This window comes from Mauremys reevesii, linkage group 26, assembly GCF_016161935.1.
Source record: "Mauremys reevesii isolate NIE-2019 linkage group 26, ASM1616193v1, whole genome shotgun sequence".
Lineage (NCBI taxonomy): Eukaryota > Metazoa > Chordata > Testudines > Geoemydidae > Mauremys > Mauremys reevesii.
In genome coordinates, this window is record NC_052648.1 from 5,377,402 (window position 1) to 5,397,693 (window position 20,292).

The 20,292-nt window shown below is 60.3% G+C and overlaps 1 protein-coding gene across 7 annotated transcripts in view; it reads left to right on the forward strand.

Moving 5' to 3' along the window:
- PLPPR3 (phospholipid phosphatase related 3) overlaps positions 1 to 19,643 on the forward strand; it is a 34,989-nt gene extending 15,346 nt beyond the window's left edge. For 2 of the 7 annotated variants that reach the window (XM_039515670.1, XM_039515674.1), the window contains 8 exons: positions 1,569 to 1,697; positions 12,399 to 12,518; positions 14,069 to 14,254; positions 15,009 to 15,138; positions 16,383 to 16,578; positions 16,798 to 16,855; positions 17,463 to 17,636; positions 17,834 to 19,643. In XM_039515670.1, the coding sequence (XP_039371604.1) occupies positions 12,444 to 12,518; positions 14,069 to 14,254; positions 15,009 to 15,138; positions 16,383 to 16,578; positions 16,798 to 16,855; positions 17,463 to 17,636; positions 17,834 to 19,135 (2,121 nt within the window). In that variant the 5' untranslated portion in view covers positions 1,569 to 1,697; positions 12,399 to 12,443 and the 3' untranslated portion in view covers positions 19,136 to 19,643. Of the gene's footprint in view, positions 1 to 748; positions 883 to 1,568; positions 1,698 to 10,769; positions 10,901 to 11,389; positions 11,519 to 12,398; positions 12,519 to 14,068; positions 14,255 to 15,008; positions 15,139 to 16,382; positions 16,579 to 16,797; positions 16,856 to 17,462; positions 17,637 to 17,833 lie in introns of those variants that run through there. The other 5 variants (XM_039515675.1, XM_039515677.1, XM_039515672.1 and 2 more) reach the window with 5 other exon arrangements.
- The last annotated feature ends 649 nt before the right edge of the window (positions 19,644 to 20,292 follow it).

The window sequence follows — 20,292 nt, forward strand, 5'->3', positions numbered from 1 at the left end:
GGGGATTAGGAGCCTAAAATTAAGCTAGGTGCCTAGGCCTGCATCCTCACAGGTGTTTGGGCCCCTGGTGCCCATTGATTTCAATGGAAGTTAGGCACCTAAATACCTTTGACAACCTGGGCTCTAGTAACTTCCAATGGGAGTTAGGCACCTGTCCTGCTGTAAACCCCACTAGGCAGCTATCTGCATCTTTTGGGACTGAAATACCTGGGTAAATCTGGCCTTTACGTGTCCCTCATGGTCACCCTCGTCGGTATTCCCCAGGGCCGAGTCCGTGTGTGAGTGAGACACAAACTCTCATGACTTGGGGTACTCAACTCTAAAATTAAAATCTGAAGATAAAACTGCCTCTGGAGCAAAAGATTTAGAAGCAAACGGAGTAATTTAAAGGATCCTAGCCCAGGGGCAGTGGGTGCTGTCAACAGAGAGGCATCAGAGGTTGTTATAATGGAGCTCCAGTTTTCTTGGGAGCCGGACTGCAGCACCCAAAATGACCTTGGACCAGATGTTTTTTATCACAAGGCAAGTGACCCCTGCTGTACTGGCGTGTCTCGCTGTAGAAGAATGGTTGGCAGAGAGGAATCTGATGTGTCTGGCAGAGATAACGAAGAATGAAATATCCTGCGAGGAAAACACAGAGGCGCTAAGCCAGAGAGTGGAAGGCCGAGCCCCTCCCTGCTGGGGTGATCAGCTGAATGAGTCAATGTTTGCCATGCAGGCTGCAGAGAGCTGTGGCACAGCCTCCAATATCAGTTTATCCAAGTTCGGGGTCCAGCACTCCTTGCTCCAGAGGCCTCTGCAGCTGCATGGGTCAGAGAGTTCTGATGAAGTGGAACCACAATGACCCAAGTCAGCCAAGAAGAGCAAAGTGGTTCAGCGCTGGTCAGTCCACCCCAGTGGGTAGGGGGCTCGTCTGGGACTGGAGAGACCCAGGGTCAAGTCTCCACTTTGTCCTCAGACTCCTAGGTGACCTTGGGCAAGTCACTTAGTCTTTCTGTGCCACAGTTCCCCAAATATAAACCTAGGGAGACTAGCTCTGCTCTACCTCACCGGGAAGTTGTGAGGGCCAGGGAAGTGCTCCAGAGCAGGGGTTCTCAGCCTTTTTCTTCCTGAGCCCCCCTTCCCATGCACCAACATGCTATAAAAACTCCACGGCCCACCTGTGCCACATCTGGTTTTCTGCATCCAAAAGCCAGGGCCGGAGTTAGGGGGTAGCAAGCAGGGCAGCTGCCTGGTGCCCCATGCCAAAGGCCCCCCTTGAAGCTACATTGCTCAGGCTTTGGCTTCAGCCCTGGCTGGTGGGGCTCAGAGCCCTGGGCCCCAGCGAGTCTAACGCTGGCCCTGCTTGGCAGCCCCCCCTGAAACCGGCTCACAGCCCCCCAGGAGGCCCCAGACCCCTGGCTGAGAACCACTGCTCTAGAGAGAGGGGAAAGGGAGGGGGCCTAGCCTGTTCTGCAGGTTTTCATACCATGCCCATGACCGAAGTATCGGAGCGCCTTCCAGTGGCGCATCAGGCAATGTGACGAACATCTCTTCACCTGGTGAGTGTTCTCTCCTCCTCTCTCCAGGCCGGTTGCTGTGCTGTGCCCAGGACCGTGACGATTTCTGGGGGCCTACGTGTATCAGGAAGGGACATGGCAAGCCCACGAGATCCACCTGAAGCACAGAAGAGAGCGTGCTGGGGAGCAGAGAGCATGGTAAAGAAATGAGCTGGGCTATGGGAGTCGTATTCTCCTGCCATTCTCATCTGTACCACTAGGTGGGGCGAACGCCTCGGTTTCCATGCCAGGTTTGGGTCCCCAAAAACCAGGTTTGACTGATTCTTCAGAAGGGGCGCAGAGTCACTCCCCAAAGGCGGACACATCCCTAGGGAGGCGGTGGAATCTCCTTCCTTAGAGGTTTTTAAGGTCAGGCTTGACAAAGCCCTGGCCGGGATGATTTAGTTGGGGATTGGTCCTGCTTTGAACAGGGGGTTGGACTAGATACCTCCTGAGGTCCCTTCCAACCCTGAGATTCTATGATTGATTCCGCACATCCCTGCTGTGTTTTCATCCCCTTTATCCCGGGGGGAGGGACAGCTGGAGACTCGGACGCAGTTCTGAAATCCCGGGGGTTGTGCCAGTATCCTGTGCAAGAGGCCAACAGCCCCACGCTTTAGATTTTGCCCAGATGAGCTTGGAGAGAGAGAAACCACCAGGTTTCAGTGACAAGAAAATTCATTCAAACACAGTCGAGTAGAAACAATTGTTTGTAAATGAACAGGAAGCGCTTGCAACCCAAATATTGGAGCTGGGTCGGCTACCGTCTCAGCCTGGCCTCACCCAGGGCCACCCAGAGGATTCAGGAGGCCTGGGGCAAAGCAATTTTGGGGGCCTCTTCCATAAAAAAAAGTTGCAATACCATAGAATACTAGATTCTCGTAGGGGCTTCACCTGAGAGCAGACCAGTGAAACCTGCTTCACACTTGGATGTAAGACACTCTCGTTACTAGCCCCTTTCATGTAAGGGTTTCAAAGTACTCTGCAGCGGAGGCTCTGATGTGGATCTGTGTGATAGAGAAATTCCCAGAATGGGGCTGTTCAAAGAGGAAGGATGGAGGGTGAATATCAAGGGAACCTGGCTCTTTGCTCATTGATGGTTGTGTAATACAGGAGGAAATCTGCTGAAGTCAGTTTCAGTGCGAGTTTAGGGTCACGCCTGCTCTGTGCACTGTTGTTCCTGTAAAGGTTATGAGCCAGATCCTGGTAGTATAAAGTAGCTGTGAAGCTATGGAGTCTGGCCTCCTGAGGATTCCCCCTCCCCATGACAGTGCTCCTGGGGTGCAGAGCCCACATACATTATTCTCCCTTGCAGCTCCCGCCCCCAGCATAGGGGGAGTTCCCAGGAGACAGGGGGCATGGCTGGGACAATCCCTACGCTGCCAGAACAGTCCCTTGAGGTTAGGAGTGTAAATTGGAGCAGCTCTGAACTGGTTTTAATATAGGCTGGCAATTAGACAGGCCCCAAATCAGGGAGTCCAAAGCTGGCTTAAAGCCGCCTTTACCCACCCGCTTTGGGTTGTGTACAGCTCAGCCTGGCCGAAAGACGGGGGGTGAGAGAGAGACTGTGGCTCGGCTTAGCTTTGAGGAGCTAGGCCTGTCTGTTTGCTGTCCCAGCCCTGGGCTCCCCACGCACCGCTCTGCCAATGCCCCTCCGTCCTGACCCGCAGCCCCATCCTGCTAGTCTAGTCCTGGCAAGTCACTCAGCTAACATGACTCATGGCAACCCCCCCAGCCCTTGATAAACAGAGCTGAGGGTGGAGTGCCGGGTTTGTTCCTCACATGAGCGTGTTCTTTAGAAACCTTCCCTGCACACAGAAAGCCTCTCTGGTTTGCCTGGTTTCCTTGGGCAAGTCTTGCGCTGATTTCCCTAGGGTGAAGGCTGTGATGCCAATGCTAATAATAGTAATTAATCCTCTCTCTTCTCATCTGTTGATCTCAAAGCACTTTACAAAGGAGGCCAGTATCATTATCCCCATTTTACAGCTGGGGAAACTGAGGCACGGGGCAGGGCGGTCACTTGCCCAAGGTCAGCGAGTGGCAGAACCAGGAACAAAACCAGGTCCCCTGAGTCCCAGTCCCGCCTGTTTGTTTAACTTGGCTCCCGCGTGACTAAGTCTTAAATGTCTGAAACATTTGACGAGAGGCGTGATCTTTCCTACCGAACTCGCTCACACGTTGTCTAGCAGCGGCTGTAGTTCTGGGTCTGTACAGCACCTAGCACAGTGGGGCTGTGGTCCACAACTGGGGCTCACAGGTGCTATGGGAAGCCAAAGAATAACAATAACCTATCCCAGGACTCCTCTCCTGTCCTGCTCACCCCCCGTGGAACAAACAAAATTCTAGTTTTACAACACACAAAAGCCAAACGGAGCCAGGTCAGGCTCCAACCCCCTGCAAGCCTGTAGCGCGGCCCAGCCCGCCAACGTTCTGATTACAGAGCGTGTCACATCCCGCTCTTTGTCAGGCTCGGCTTTGGCAGAGGTTCTTATTGCATCACTCGAGTCAGCTGCTCACACTTAACAGTTGCTCAACAATCAGAGGGGGGGGAAGCTCACTTTGCATGGGGGGCGAAGGGATACAAGGGGGATGCTCTGCAGGGGGAGCTACTGAGACATGGTGAGGGGCAGGGAGATGTCCCCAGGTGGAGAAGGGGTGGGGTGGGGTGCGGGGGAGGCCAGCAGCTTGCGGCTCCCTTGCCAGCCGCCAGGGGTAGATGTTCCAGCATCTGGCCTGACCACGCCGGTTCCTACCCGCTCCCCAGCCTAATCCTGGGTGTCGCAGCGGCCAATCCCACCCCTCTACATCCCACTTTCACCTCCACCGCTCCCCCAGTGCGTGGGCACCGTTTACAGGGCACATTGGTTCCCAGCAAGGGCAGTGGAAGAAGGTGCAGAGGCAGAACCAACTCTTACAGTATTTCCATGGCCGGGCGCTTGCCTGCCCCCCACTTCCATTGCCCCCTATTAACAGTTATTCTGTCAGGAGCAGCTCTCCTGGTGGCATGGTCACTAAACACTACAGCTGTCCAGGGGTGGCTGGATTCGGTGTCCCCCACCCATCCTGGGTCTCAGATACTGGCTCCATGTCTTTCCCCCTCGAGATTCAGTGCCTGGACTCCACGGGAACTGTTGGCAACCCTCAGATGTCGTCAATAACTCCCATGTGGTACAGAGATGCCTGTCTCTGAGCTGGGGTTAATTCTGCCACTCACTAAAGTACTGAGTTGTCAGTCCTCAGCTAATGCTGAACAAAATCTGAGAAGAACCTTTAGCTGCTAGCCAGGGGCGGCTCTACAAAGTAGGCTGCGCCGCCCTTCCCCAGTCCCGCGGCGGGTCCCCTCTTCCCGCGGCTCCGGCTTCCTGGGGAGGGCGGCATTTGGCCCCGGTGGAGCTCCCGCCGGCATGCCTGCGGCAGGTCCACCGGAGCCCGGGACGAGCGGACCTGCCGCAGTCATGCCTGCGGGAGCTCAACCGGAGCCGCAGGAAGACGGGACCCGCCGCAAGCATGACTGCGGCAGGTCCGCTCGTCCCGGGCTCCGGTGGACCTGCCGCAGGCATGCCGGCGGGAGCTCCACCGGGGCCAAATGCCGCCCTCCCCAGGAAGCCGCCCCAAGCGGGCGCTTGGCCCGCTGGTGCCTAGAGCCGCCCCTGCTGCTAGCATGGGCTTTCTCCCTGAATATTCTTTGCTATTTATACTCTGTTTAGATTCACACCTGTTGTTGTCAGGTTCACACTTTAATCTCCTGCTCCCTTCTTGCACTGTGCACCGCTCAGACATGCCTGAGACACTCTGTGCGTGTGTGTGAAAGGAGAGAGTGTGTACATGACAGAGAAAGTGTGACGCAAAATACTGGCATGTGGCCCAAATTCATCCTGAGAATAAACTCTAGTGACATTCTGGAGTTACACCCAGGGTTGTTGTGCCCCTCTGTGCATACAGAAGCATTCAGGTTGCCTGCAAGCTGTGTGGGCATTTGTGCAGAGCATATGGGTGTGCATGCTTAGTGCATGATGCACGTATGTGCAGGAAGGGCATGGTTACAGGATGGGGAGGCAAACTGTACCCCCAGAGTGCAGGCAGCGGGGAGCCTTCGTGGGCCGCTTAGGGGAACGCCCAGAGCTGATGTCTGTGAGGATCGAGTGCTGTTGCTGCACATGATAGGGCCTGGATCTCCTTTCATTCTAAGCAGTGTAAAGCAGGAGTGAGCCTAGGACTGGGGACCCTAGGACTGAAAACCAGGGAGCCCAAATTCTCTTCTCTCCCTTAGTCACTCAGGGCCCGGAATATCCGGGGGTCCTGCAGTTGCATCCCCAGCCGCGAGGCTGACAGGGGGAGGTGTCTGCAGCAGTGAAGGGAGAACCAGGCACAGGTGGAGAAATGGCTGGGGGTCACCTCTTACTTCCCACAGAGCTCACCCCAGTGGACTGGGAAGTTCACTGGTTCCTTTTGTGGCACTCTTAGCACACTTGGTTCCCTCCCAGCCCCAATCCCCAAGTACCCATCAGTGGTGATGGGATGAAGGGTCGTCACCGTGTTTCTGAGGTGGTACTGTTGGGATTCTCACTGCTTGGCCCTATCATCGGGGAGGAACCATATCTCCCAGGGAATCACCATCCGGAAGGCGAGACATCTCCTGCCAGCTGCACCCCCGCTTGGGAGAGCGGGGGCAAGGCAGCGAGGAGGAGCGCTGGTCAGGGCATGGGCATCAGGCACTGGCAGGGCCACATCTGGTCTGCTGCAACCGTCATCAGAAGCAATGGAGCAGAGCGGCCTCCAACGTCAGCAGAGCAAAGTGGCTGGGCTCACAGTCTCCTTTCTCCAGCCATAGTATCAGACTGTGTGTGTGTGCTTGGTGTGTGCATTGGGGGCGGCGGAGGGGGAGAGATGCTGTGTGTCTGTCACCGATCCAGTCAGAGCCTACAGAGCGGAGTGGCCACAAGCAGCTGGAAACACAGCAAGCTGGCCCAGCTGAACTTCATCTCCCATGATGCACTGCTTCCACAGCTGGAGACCATGGGAGATGAAGTCTGGATGAGGAGGCTGGCCTATAGAGGAGACTGGGAGCATGAGGAACCTGAACTACAACTCCCATAAGGCACTGTGGGGGTATTGCAGAAACAAAATAGGAGTTTGTTTTTGTTTTTTTTCCCAAAACCACCAAATTTGTTGTGGAAAAACACCCCAGTTTCCAACCAGCTCTACAAGGAACCTTTCTCCGCAATGGCAGGAGAGGGCACTGGTTGCCTAGAGTTGTGGGGACTTTTCTCTATTCTTTCTAAGCAGCACTGTGGGAGCACCAGTGACTAGCTCAGAAAGCACATTAGAGTAGGAAGGTGCTGAAGAACAAGACAACACCCCCTTAACTCCATGCTGGGGCACCGGCAGGTGGGACACACTCAGCTTTGGGAGTGAGGTATCCTCACAGCAAGTACCGACAAGCCGGGGTGTAAAGAGAGGATTTTTTTTTTTTGTCTATAATATAGAACTCCAGGGCAGTGAGCTTTTCTCATCCACTTGCAGCTCAAACGGCAACATACCCAAACCATAGCCGCCTCCGTCTCCATCTGTTCCTGGCAGTATATGGGGGGGCTGATCCAAGGACATCTTATAACGGAGGAGTTGATGTGCAGCTGGAGGGTTGGAAAGGCTCAGAGACATTCCACAGGGCTAGAGGCAGGGAATCCACCACCTCAAGCCTGATCCCTTTTGAATCCAGAATCTCTTTTGCCAGAAGCTGGGAATGGGCGACAGGGGATGGATCACTGGATGATTCCCTGTTCTGTTCATTCCCTCTGGGGCACCCGGCACTGGCCACTGTCGGAAGACAGGATACTGGGCTAGATGGACCTTTGGGCTGACCCAGTATGGCTGTTCTTATGAATCCTGCCTCTGGGGTGGAGACAAAGCTGGGAGGAGGGCTGTACGTTTCTGGTTCAGCCATGGCTTGTGATAACGGCTGATTTCTGTCAATAATGCTAATGACGTTTCAGTGAAATGGATTCTAACAGGAATCTAATGGGATTTCAGTGATTTGGGATTTAAATGGAAATGGAATGAAGACAGCTGATGAGGTTCTAACCCAAGGTGGCTCGGGTTGGAGTCTAGGTTCTGAAACCCACCCCTGGGCCTAAACTGAGCTGCATTCAAACAGCATCGACCCACGGGCTGGCGGAGCGGGGTAGAGTGAATCGTAGGCTGACTTGGCGGGATCCTTTTGTTCAGACCCTTTTCCCGAGTTCCAGCTGAGACATGTTTTGCCTGGATAAATGCCTACGGGCCTGTCAGTGCTTCCCCAGTGCAACTGCTGGCAGATAAGGAAGGGAATCCGGGAAGCTAGGAGCAGCCTGAGCACAGTGAGAGTAATTGCACCAGGGGGAGCAGGGGAGATTTGCAGCTTGGTTACTTGACAGGCAAAGAGCCTGCAGCAATGGAAGGAGGGAGGTTAGGAACTAAGCCCATCAGATCAGCAAGAGGGGTGCAGTGTTCAAATGACACACAGCTGCTGGCAGTGAAAGGCCAGGGCTCAGGGGAGGCAGCTGCTAGCCAGGGCAAACCGGCTTTCCTCAGCTACCAATGCTGGGCTGTTCCCGCTGATTACCGCATTCCCACCCGGGGCTGCCCTCGAGGCAGGGGTCTCAGAGCTGAGATCTCCCCATTCCATGCTGGGATGGGAACTTTATGAACCTCAGGGTTATGGGGTTTCCACGTCTCGGTCCCCGGTACTTAGAGAGGGGATTGGGATTCATGATACCTTGGTTTTATTCCCAGCTGTGGGGGGAGACTTTGATCGACGGGTTGGACTAGGAAGCTGGGCAACAGGACTCCTGGATTCTGTGCCATCACTAACTCACTGTGTGGCCTTGTGTGTGGATCACGTCATTGCTCTGTGCCTCAGTTTCCCCATCTGTAAAATAAGGATGACGATACCAACCCACCACATGGGAGGCTCGCAAGGCCTAGAAAGCCAATATTTATAAAGCTCTTTGGGATCCTTGGATGAAAGATGCTCTAGAAGGGCAAAGCGTTACTAAAAAGAGGGAGCAATCCTGCCTTTGGTCTCGGGAAGGCAGAGCTGGGTTCGGCACCAGCACACAGATCCCCGTGGACGGGCGCTGATCCTAGGTAGAGATCCCATAACCTAGTTCTTCCGCAGCTCAGTCCTGGCAAGGGAAGGTCAGAACATGGGGCCTGAGATTTTAGAGAGAACAGAGTCAGAATCAGGCCTTAAACCCCCCGCGCCCCTGAACTTCGTGATGTTCTGGATCTGGATCCAGAGCCCAACTCTGGTCCCTTCCTAGCTGCCCGTCCCCCAGGCTGGTCCTACTGAGGACGCCCCGCTGAGCTCTAGTGAGGAAGAGGGGCTGGGATGGAGGCGTGTCTGCCCCACAGTCTCTGTGCCAGGCTGAACAGGCCCTAGGGAAGCTGCAGCTTGCCCCGCCCAGCGAGGGAGCTAGGATGCGAGCATCCCTAGACACAGGCTCAGGCAGCCTCCGTGTTGCTAGGTAACCGGGCCAGAGGATTTTGCGATGCCAGTCACGCTGCTGAAGTTCCCACCCCTCCCTCAGGGCCGCGGCGCTTCCTGCGAAGGGGTCTCCTCATTCAGCGCTCTCCTCCGGGATGCTCAGGCAGGTACCAGGGCCAGATGCCAGGAGGGAGTCCCACTTTGGTGTGAGGAGGGGCTCGGATCCAGACCTGGCATTTTCCTTGCTGGGTGCTGCTGATCTGTGGGGAGGGTCCCCTGGGGGCGCAGCTGTGGGTGGATTGGGGCAAGAACAGGCTTTGGCTCACCATTGCGCCGCTTCCACCAGGTGCCCTGCTTGTGCCACCGCTACCTCCAGGTGTCATGTGCCGTGAGCAGCTTCCTGCAATCATCTGCACCAGCAGGTGCTTTGAAGGTGGCATCATAGCAGCCAGTGCAAAGGATTCCAGGGCCCCTGTCTGGGAACTAATGGTACCCAGGAAACATGGCCCTGCCAGGCTTTGCTGGAGAGGACAGCAGGGGGGCTGAAATGCCGCAGACAGAGATGGGCTGATGGCTGAGCGAACATGGAGCCGGCTGAGAATGGACAAACTCACTCCAGGCGCCGACTCCTCGGTGGGGGTCTGAGCTGGGATTTGACATGGAAACGGCAATCTGGCTGGTGTCTGTGGTCATGAAGAGACCATGCTGTCCCACGGTTCTGGTTTCCATGGGAGAGCTGGGGACAGTGGCCTCTGAAACCTTTGGCTCCAGCCCAGGTGGAGACAGTGATTGTATAGGAACGGTGCAGCCTCCCTTTAAATAGCTTGTGAACCTTCTAGCGGTGCCCAGCGTGTTCCATGTTAGAGAAGCGCACGCCGTGAGGCCAGGCATGCTGGTGTCCCGGGAACGTGGCGACCTGGGCAAAGCTCCGCCTGTCTGGTTTCTCCATACCATCCTTGTTGTGTAACGCGCAAAAGACACAACCGTGGCCAAGGGCTGATCCCGGCTGAGGGCCACCCAGGGGTTCTTACGTGAAGTGAGTTTGGTGGTGGGTCTCCACACACTCCCAGCCGGCCCTGGGCCCTGATGCGCCCCGCAGAGGGACCAAGATCCAGTGGCCCAGGAGTGGTGTGTTGGGAACCCAGATCCGCTTGCTGCTTCCCAGGACCACCAGCTGTGGGTGTGACTGGATCTAGCTCCGCGGGGCTGGGATTTCCAGCCGGGCTGGGTTCAGGGAGGGGAGGCCGACGTGTGCCAGGCAGCTCGCAAAGCCCCCCGCATGGCTTCCCCCACCGCCCCCCGTAGGGTGACCAGACAGCAAGTGTGAAAAATGGGGAGGGGGTAATAGGAGCCTATATAAGAAAAAGACCCAAAAATCGGGTCTCTCCCTATAAAATCGGGCCATCTGGTCCCCTTGGCCAGGAGAGGGCTGGGCCCGAGTCCCCGATCTCCAGCTGCGGGATGCACGGGGTGGGGAGAAGGGGGGGGCGCACGATCGGTCCCGCCCTGCAAGCAGGTGCTGGGGAGGGGGGGGCTAAGCCACCCCCTCCCCTTACGGGGGGCAGGTACCAGCCCCGCACCCGCAGAGCTGCATGGGGGGGCGCTGATTGCAACCCCCGCCCCCGGCTCCTCTCCGCCCGCTCCTTTGTTTCGCTGCCCCGGGCTCGCCATGGAAACGGGCAGGAGCCGAGCCGCGCGCACACGCTCGCTCCCCCCGCCCCAATTCAGCCCGACCCCCCCCCCCGGCTTTGTGCGCGCTCGCAGCAGCAGCCGCAGCCGCCAGCCCGGGCGCCCGAGCGGCTCCAGCCCCGCGGGGATCGCGGCGGCCGCGGGCGGGACGCGCGGGGGCAGGAGCAGCCCCGAGCCCCGCGCCCCCCTTTGTCCGGGCCGCGGCGAGGTGAGTGGCCGAGGCGGGGCGGGCACCTGCTGGCTCCGGGCTCTTCCCCGCCCCGGCGGCCGGACAAAGGGCTGGATCCGCCCTCTGCTGCAGCCCGCCGGGGGGGCGGGTGTGGCACAGACCCCCCCATCCCCAGGCCAGCGGGTCCCGCGGCTCAGAGCCCTGGGCGCTCGGGTGGGGCTGGCCCCCGCCCCAACCCCAACCCCCTCCCCCGAGCCGGGGTGCGCCCCCCCCCCCAGGTCCCAGCACCAGGTCCGCTTCCCGCGGGCAGGACTTGGGGAAAGTTTGGGGGCGTGGATCGCGTGGGGGGTGGGGGGTTGGGTAGCGGCTGTGGGGGGGGGCAGCTTGGCAGGGTCAATCACCCCCCCCCCTCCGCGCGCTGGCTCCGATGGGAAGGTGCAGCCCCATTCTCTGAGCCTGTCACCCGCGTGGGGGACCCGCCCCCCTCCCCACGGAGCCTGGCTCCTGTCGCGATCCCGCGCCGCGGCCCCCGGGCGTTTTGTTCCTTGGGATCCGGGGCTGGGGCTGGCACGACGTGGGGGGGGGCGCTAGGGGGCGCCCCTTCCGCGTATAGCCCACGGGCTGCAATGCAAGCGGGGACCCTTCCACGGGCTGCAGGTAGGAGCCTCAGCCCTGCCCCGCCGGGCTCTGGCAGGGTTGGGGAGCAAGGAGGGGGGGACTCAGACCTCACCTGCAACCCCCACCCCCACCCCCGTTGGCATTTTTAATAGCTAGCCTGGCCAAGCTGCAACCTGCTGCAGCATCAGTGTCTTGCAGGGATCTGGAGAATGGGCAGAGCAGGACTCCCTGCAAAGAGGTGCAGCCAGGCCCTGGGCTTCCCCCCAGCCCCCTCTCCTCGGCCGGGATGAGGGATTCAAGGCTCCCCTTGTTTTGCCCTTCGCTCTAGTAATCACCCGCCCTGCCTGCCTGCTGCCCTCACACCCCCACCCCCACCCGCCTTTTCCAGCATCCCCAGAGTGAGCCGTTTAAATCCCACGTCAGCCCCATGCCGGGGTCCTTCCCCCTCACCCATCGATTGCCACATGACTCCCCACCCCTGTCCCGCCTCCGGTCTGTTACAGAGCGCGACTCCCCCGTGCTGGGCAGACCAACCCCGGGCTGGGGATCACACTGACAGCTCAGCCTGGGGGGAGGAAAGCAGGGAGTAGGTGTTATTGCCACAGGCTGGGTGGGGTGGGCATGAGACAAGGGGTAAGCGGGAAGGGGAATGCAGAGTCTGGACAGGGGGGCAACGCGGGTGAGGCTGGGTATGAGGTGGCTGGATCTTTCCATTCATGTGCCGTTCCCTCCAGTGCCTCCTGCTGGGAGAGGCTGGGACTGGAGTTGCCGGGAGTCCCCCACCCCAGTCAGCGCTCCTGCCCTGCTCGCTCCAGTGCTGGGTTGGTCCTGGGGTAACGATGATCTTCCCCCCCAGACAGCGCTCCCCCCCCCCTTGAGTGCCACTAAACTAACCCTTGCCGCGTGTCTCGTTGTCTAGAGTGACCCAGGCGAGCCCCCGTCGCTTGCCCCCTGAGCCGACACCATGATCTCCACGAAAGAGAAGTCCAAAGCCCCCAAGGATAGCATGACGCTCCTTCCGTGCTTCTACTTTGTGGAGGTGGGTAGAGGCTTTCCAAGGGGACCCAGAGCACAGCAGGGAGGGGGCGGGCGCTGCCTTTCGCGCCACGTCCCTGCAGCGAGGCGGGAGCTGAGTGTCAGCGGAATGTGAGATGCTCTGGCAGGAGCCAGCCGAGCCCTGCAGGGGCTGAGGACGGGGGAATGAATCGATTTACACGGCTGGAGCTGATTCTGTTTCTGGGGCTGTCTCTCAGTTACTCCTTTCCTGTGCATGGGGCCTGGATGGAGGAGGGTTAAGGTGGCTTTAATCTACCTTTGTCCTTCCTTTACTTTGAGGCGGTGGATGGGTCTGCTCAACTCGTGGTTTAAGTTAGAGCAGCCCTGTGGCTGCTCTGTCTTGCACTCTGCTTCCTATGACTCCCAGCAAACAGAGAATACCCATAGTGCAGTGTGCCCTGGCCACACCCCCAGCGATCCCCTGTCTTGGGGTTGGGTGCAAGAAGAGCCCTTGTGCCAGCCCTGCACTGATCAGAAAGACCCCTGGCAGGGCCAATCTCAGGAAGCTGTTTCCACCCACCTTAAGCCCTTTGACTCTGCCAGAGGAGCCCAATGTGGCCTGAGTGTCACAGAGAACTGAGGCGTGTGGCTGCATGTCATGAGTGCTCCTGGGGCGACAGAGCTGCAGGTTTCCTCTCTGTGTCTCGCGCTCTGATAAAATCTCTCCCATGGAGACGCTCACCACAAAATGGACCGCAGGCCTTGTGGGCAGGGGGAGAGGGATCGGTACATGAGGGCTGACAAGCTCTGCCCCTCAAGCCCCTCTGGGCCAGGTTTGAGTGGGGTCGGTGGATGGGCAGAGACGCTAGGCCTAGGGGGAGGAATGAATAAGGCAGAGGGTCTGCTTAACATTTCTACTGCAGCCCCTAGAGACTGGAGCCTGGTTGTGACAGGTGCTGTATGGACACATAGGAAAGAGACAGTCCAGTGGTTAGAGCAGAGGTGTCTGGGAATCAGGACGCCTGGGTTCTATTTCCAGCTATAGGAGGGGAGTGTGGTCGCGGGGGTGACTGGGAGTCAGGACTCCTGGGTTCTATTCCCAGCTGTAGGAGGGGAGTGTGGTTGTAGGGGTGACTGGGAGTCAGGACGCCTGGGTTCCATTCCCAGCTGTAGGAGGGGAGTGTGGTCGTGGGGGTGACTGGGAGTCAGGACGCCTGGGTTCTATTCCCAGCTGTAGGAGGGGAGTGTGGTTGTAGGGGTGACTGGGAGTCAGGACTCCTGGGTTCTATTCCCAGCTGTAGGAGGGGAGTGTGGTTGTAGAGGTGACTGGGAGTCAGGACGCCTGGGTTCCATTCCCAGCTGTAGGAGGGGAGTGTGGTCGCGGGGGTGACTGGGAGTCAGGACGCCTGGGTTCTATTCCCAGTGCTGGAAAAGGCAGCGATTACAGTGACACCCCTGACTTGCCTTAGAGGGTGATTGCACCCTGAGGCCCTTGAAGGCAGGTCTGTAGCGTGGCAGGGGGATGAAACTGAGCCCATCGGACCATGCTCCTGACTCACCTCTTTGCTTGCCTCCTTCCTGCCCCTCGCCCAGCTCCCGATCGTGGCTTCCTCCATCGTGACGCTGTATTTCCTGGAGCTGACCGACCTCTTCAAGCCAGCCAAGGTGGGTTTCCAGTGCTACGACCGGGCCCTGTCCATGCCTTACGTGGAGACCAACGAGGAGATGATTCCTCTGCTGATGCTTCTCAGCCTGGCCTTCGCTGCTCCCGCGGCCTCGGTACGTAGCCGGCGCCAAGCCCGGGGTGGGGCGTCTCTTTCTGCCTGGGCCGGGGGGGCTGGGACAAGGGGGTGAGGGAAGGCAGAGGGGGGTGGGCAGATTCCACCCAGCCCTGATTTCACCTCCCTTCTTCAGAGACTGCAGGGACCCGTACAGCCCCAGGCACAGGCTACGGCAGCCCAAACTTGTGCCCCTTCTTCAAAGGCCCCTCCGCCCCGATGCCCCCTGCCCAGAGCAGCCCCGGCCCCTGGGGCTCTCGCAGAGGCAATGCAAAGCTGGGCCAGGTTTCAGAGCCCCTGTGCACCAGCCACCTGGCACGATAGGACAGTGGTCGAGGGGGATGCGGGAGGGGGATGTGTGTTGTGTGGGGACTGGAGTAGTTGGGAGCTCCCCACCAGTGCTCCTGCCCTACAGCGCCCCCTGCTGGGAGAGGGTAGGGTTTGAGTAGCTGGGAACTCCCCAGTGCTCCTGCCCCACTCCCTACAGCGCCCCCTGCTGGGAGAGGTCAGGACTGGAGTTCCTGGGAACTCCCCCCACCACTCCTGCCCCGCTCCCTACAGCGCCCCCTGCTGGGAGAGGTCAGGACTGGAGTTCCTGGGAGCTCCCCCCACCACTCCTGCCCTGCTCCCTACAGCGCCCCCTGCTGGGAGAGGGGAGGACCTGCCCCTGTGCCAAAACCTCTACATTTATACGCCTCGCTCTGACTTGCCAACAAGCCTGCGTGGCCCACGCTGAGTTCTGCTCTTCCCCCCAGATCATGGTTGGGGAAGGCATCATCTACTGCCTGCAGTCCAAGCTGAAGGGGCGCAGCGGGTCGGAGGGGAGCATCAACGCCGGCGGTTGCAACTTCAACTCCTTCCTGCGCAGGACTGTAAGGTTTGTGGGTAGGTTTTGCCGCAGTCCTGGCCTGGAGCCTTTCAGTTCTTTGTATCCAGGGGGGGATCCTCCTTCTGAAGCTGCCCCAGGCTTGGGTGAAGATGGGGCAGCGACGGAGGAGCCTGCATGGGAAGCACGTGCAGCTTGGAGCGTGACATGCAGCAGCCCAGAGATCACTGCAGGCTCCAAAGCCCCACGTTCATCCTCTGCCTTAGTGCCTCTCTGGTCGCCCCTGCCGCATGGATGCCCTTGTCCTCTCTCCCCGTCATGGGCCTGCTCCACTGCTCTCGTGCTGTAGGCTCTGTGGCCACCACCCCAGAGGTGGCTGCATTTCACTGGGGTTCTAGCCTGCGCCGCGCTTGGGGAGGACAAGTGCTGTGGAAATGGAAAATGTTCATTGCCCTGTGGCGCTTCCAGACCTGGCTTTGGCCCAAACCTGGGAGGGGCGAGGCAGGTGGGAGGGGGATTGGGGAGGTGGACAGAGGGACGGGGGGGCGAGGCAGGTGGGAGGATTGGGGAGGTGGACAGAGGGACTGGGGGCGAGGCAGGTGGGAGGGGATTGGGGAGGTGGACAGAGGGACTGGGGGCGAGGCAGGTGGGAGGGATTGGGGAGGTGGACAGAGGGACTGGGGGCGAGGCAGGTGGGGGGGATTGGGGAGGTGGACAGAGGGACTGGGGCGAGGCAGGTGGGAGGGGATTGGGGAGGTGGACAGAGGGACTGGGGGCGAGGCAGGTGGGAGGGGGAGGTGGACAGAGGGACTGGGGCGAGGCAGGTGGGAGGGATTGGGGAGGTGAACAGAGGGACTGGGGGCGAGGCAGGTGGGATTGGGAGGGTGGAACAGAGGGACTGGGGCGAGAGGTGAACAGAGGGACTGGGGCGAGGCAGGTGGGAGGGGATTGGGGAGGTGAACAGAGGGACTGGGGCGAGGCAGGTGGGAGGGGATTGGGGAGGTGGACAGAGGGACTGGGGGGCGAGGCAGGTGGGAGGGGGATTGGGGAGGTGGACAGAGGGACTGGGGGGCGAGGCAGGTGGGAGGGGGATTGGGGAGGTGGACAGAGGGACTGGGGGGGAGAGGCAGGTGGGAGGGATTAGGAGGTGGACAGAGGGACTGGGGGGCGAGGCAGGTGGGAGGGGGATTGGGGAGGTGGACAGAGGGACTGGGGGGAGAGGCAGGTGGGAGGGGGCAGAGGAACATCTGTGACTTCCCGGTGGCCAAGGCTCTAACCCGTGACCTGCTGATGATGCCCCCAGGGGTCCACGTGTTCGGACTCTGTGCCACCGCCCTGGTGACCGACGTGATCCAGCTGGCCACTGGCTACCACGCCCCCTTTTTCCTGACGGTCTGCAAGCCCAACTACACCCTGCTGGGGATCTCCTGTGACTCCAACCCTTACATCACCCAGGACATCTGCTCAGGCCAGGACCAGAATGCGATTCTCTCTGCCAGGTACGTCCCATGCAGTCCGGGGTCAAAGGGCTCGGCTTGAGGGACTCTGCCCCCGACGGTCCCAAAGGAAGGGAGCCCAAGGCTGTCTCTTCTCACCCGCCCCGCTGCCGGGGCCCCGCTGCATGTGCCACGCTGGGATCTGGCCGCCCACCGTGCCGCAGCCAAGTCCCTGCCAGCACTAGCCCAGGCTGCTCGAGCTGTCCTGTTTCCTTTTTGCAGGAAGACCTTCCCGTCCCAGCATGCAACGCTCTCAGCTTTCGCCGCTGTCTACGTGTCGGTGAGTTCACCCGCCTGTCTCCTTATCTCCCCGACTTGCAACCGAGGGCTGATGCAAGCAAGTATGTGGAGCCCGCAGACACACGCATGCCTCATGCTTCCAGCTCAGTCCCTCACGCATGCCCCCGCACAGCGCCTTCCCCAGGCAAGCCACCTCCCTGTGCACACACACACACGCCAACACACACGTGCTGCTCCACACACACGCAAACACCTTCTGGTGCCCCCCCCAGCCCATGCTCCTCCCCCCATGTACCCCTGCACACGCATGGATACGTGCACACAGCGCCCTGCCTTATGCAAATGCAAACACACCTACGGTGCCCCCCGACACAATCAGATGCCCCCACAACACGCACCCATGTGTGCAGACACACAGATTGCTTTGCTCGCTTGCTCTCACACACACACGCAAAACTGCATACAGCTAACGTAAGCCTCACCCTCCTGGGACTCGCCGACAAACCAGAAAGGCCTGGGCAGTCCGTGCAGGGAGGGGGTCACCCACCAACACGGGAGGGCTCATGGCCAGCCAGCCCCGTGCATTTGCAGGGCCAGCGCTCGGCCCGTGGCGCTGACAGGCCCCCGCTCTCCCCTCCTTTGGCCAGATGTATTTCAACTCCATCATCTCGGACAGCACCAAGCTCCTGAAGCCCATCCTGGTCTTCGCCTTCGCCATCGCCGCCGGCGTCTGCGGCTTGACCCAGATCACCCAGTACCGCAGCCACCCCATCGACGTCTACGTGGGCTTCCTCATCGGCTCCGGGATCGCGGCCTACCTGGTGAGTTCCCGCCCCCGGGGGGCGGGCGCTGAGCTGAGAGCCCCCGCGGAGAGGAGGAGCCTTTGCGTCTCCCCCCAGGGGTTGGCATCAGGAGCGACGGAAGCTTCCTAGAAGTGGGGAGCCGGCGGGCGCCCGCCTGTGACTGGGTGGCTGCTGGGCGGTCTCACCCCTGACCCCGGCCTTTCTCGCCCCCTCAGGCGTACCACGCGGTGGGCAACTTCCAGGCGCCGACCGAGAGGGCCCCGGCCAACCCCCCGGCCAAGGACGCCCTGCGGGCGCTGACCCAGCGCGGCCACGACTCGGTGTATCACCAGAACAAATCCGTCAGCACAGACGAGCTCAACCCCCAGACCCGGCTGGACGGGGTGAACCGCCAGGTCCAGCGGGAGAAGAACTCGCTGGGCAGCCTGAAACGGGCCAGCGTGGACGTGGACCTGCTGGCCCCCCGCAGCCCCATGGGCAAAGAGAACATGGTCACCTTCAGCAACACCCTGCCCCGGGTCAACACCCCCTCCATGGACGACCCCGCCCGGCGCCACATGACCATCCACGTCCCCGTGGACGCCTCCCGCTCCAAGCAGCTCATCACCGAGTGGAAGCAGAAATCCCTGGAGGGCCGCAGCATGACGCTGGCCGAGGAGGCCAGTGGGCACGCGAGGGCCGGCTCGGACTCGGTGGGCGCCGATGAAGAGGAGCACGTCCCCCCCTCGCTCTACCCGACGGTGCAGGCCCGCACGGCCGAGCGGGCCACCATGGGGCCCCGGGTTCTCATCCAGCCCCGGCCGGGGGCGTCCCAGCTGGTTCACATCCCCGAGGAGAGCCAAGGCACCGCCAACATCTCCCCCAACAGCAGCTCGGCCGTGCGGGCCAAGTGGATGATGATGGCGGAGAAGGGGGCAGGCCAGCGGGTGGCCAACCCGCCTCGGCTCATGCAGGTCATCGCCATGTCCAAGCAGCAGGGCCTGGTGTCGGTCACCCCCAAGCACTCGGAGACCTCCTCGTCCTCCACCAGCTCCGACTCCTCCCAGTACCGCTCGCCGTCAGAGCGGGACAGCTCCAGCATCGTCACCATCGACGCCCACGCCCCGCACCACCCCGTGGTGCACCTCTCCTCCGGCAACGGGCCCTGGGAGTGGAAGGTGGCCCAGAAAGGCTCGGACGGGCAGGACGCCTACGAGCTGAACGAGATGGGCAAGGATTACCGGGGCTTCCGGCCCACCAGGAGCGCCGGCGTCTCCCCGGGCTCCTCCGTCAGCGACATCGAGCAGGACGAGCCGCGCTACGGCAGCGTGGCCACCATCAACGTGGCGCCGGGAGGGGGCGGGGCGGCGGAGCGTGGCGAGGGCGGCCTGGAGAACGTGCTCGGCCCCGCCAGCCGGGAGTCCACCCTGCGGAGGAAGCCTGCCAGCCTGACGGTCAGCGAGAAGGACGGACACACGGACCACGAGGCGGAAAACTACTACAAGAAAATCCAAGCCAACCGGAGATTTAAGGAGTAATTCCCTCCCCCTCTCCCCCCCCAGCTTCCACCCCACCTGCCCCGACCCAGGGCAGCTGTCCAGAGCGGGGAACCTGCCTCCGTGGGTGTCTCCGCTGCTGAACGACACAATCAGCATGATCCGTGTGCTGCTGCTTTGGGACGAGGCCAGGACCGGGGTGGTGTGAGCATCCGTCTTTGCGGGGGGGTCTCCGGGGATTTAGTTACAGCAGCCTCAAAGCGGAGCAGCACGTGGAGAAGATGTTGCAAGCGCCGGATGGGAGGGGTGGACTAGAAGACGCAGGGACCACAGAGTTCTTCTCCAGGGCATTAAAACAACAAGCCCTTCGCTGGACTCCCAATGCCCAACCAGGGGAGGAATTTTCCATGTTTATTTATTTGTTAACCAGGTGCTGATGGGTCCCGGGAGGGTTTGCGTTTCGGCTGTTGCGATGGTGGGGTGGGAGAGAACGAATGACTTTGAGAAGGCAGATTCCAGGAGTCCTGGGCTACCAATTGAGGCAACTGTCTCCAGCCTTGCATGTGGATTTATCTGCCTCGCTCGCTGGGAGCTGGCAGCCAGCGGATCCAGTCGCCAGCGGCTACCTGGACGGCGCCCCGTGTCCTGTCCTCCTCCATCTGTTTGATTTGCAGGGGGGCCCTTCCGGCCAGCGACTGAACTCCGGCCGCTGTCGGACTCTGGAAATAGCTCCCTGGCTACGCGTGGGGCGTGTGCGGTGGGGAAGGGGCATTAGCCGGGGCTCAGAGGCTTTTCACTGGCTCCCCGGAGATTTTTCAGGGGCCTCTTGTTCAGGTGTCAGTGCCGGCCTGGCCACTCCTTGCCCTCTGTGCGGAGTCTCACAGAGGTGCCTGGGGACAATTGCAGCTCACCCCATGGACTCCCTATGGGCGGTCAGAAGAGGCTGATGGACAAAGCTTCCCCGGGGGGAGGGGAGGGGCACTGCCTTAGCCGCCCATCAGCCGAGGACACGTTGATAAATAACCCTCCGTGCTTTGCCGCAGCTTCCAGGCTGCTCAGTCCTGCTGCCGCTTTACCGCCCCGTCCTGGCACAAGCGTGGTACAGGGCACGGGCGTCCCAGGCGGGATCCTGGCTTTGGAAGAGTGCCCAGGCTTGGGAGGGGGGTGACCCGATTGCGCTGATTTAATTTTCTCTCTCG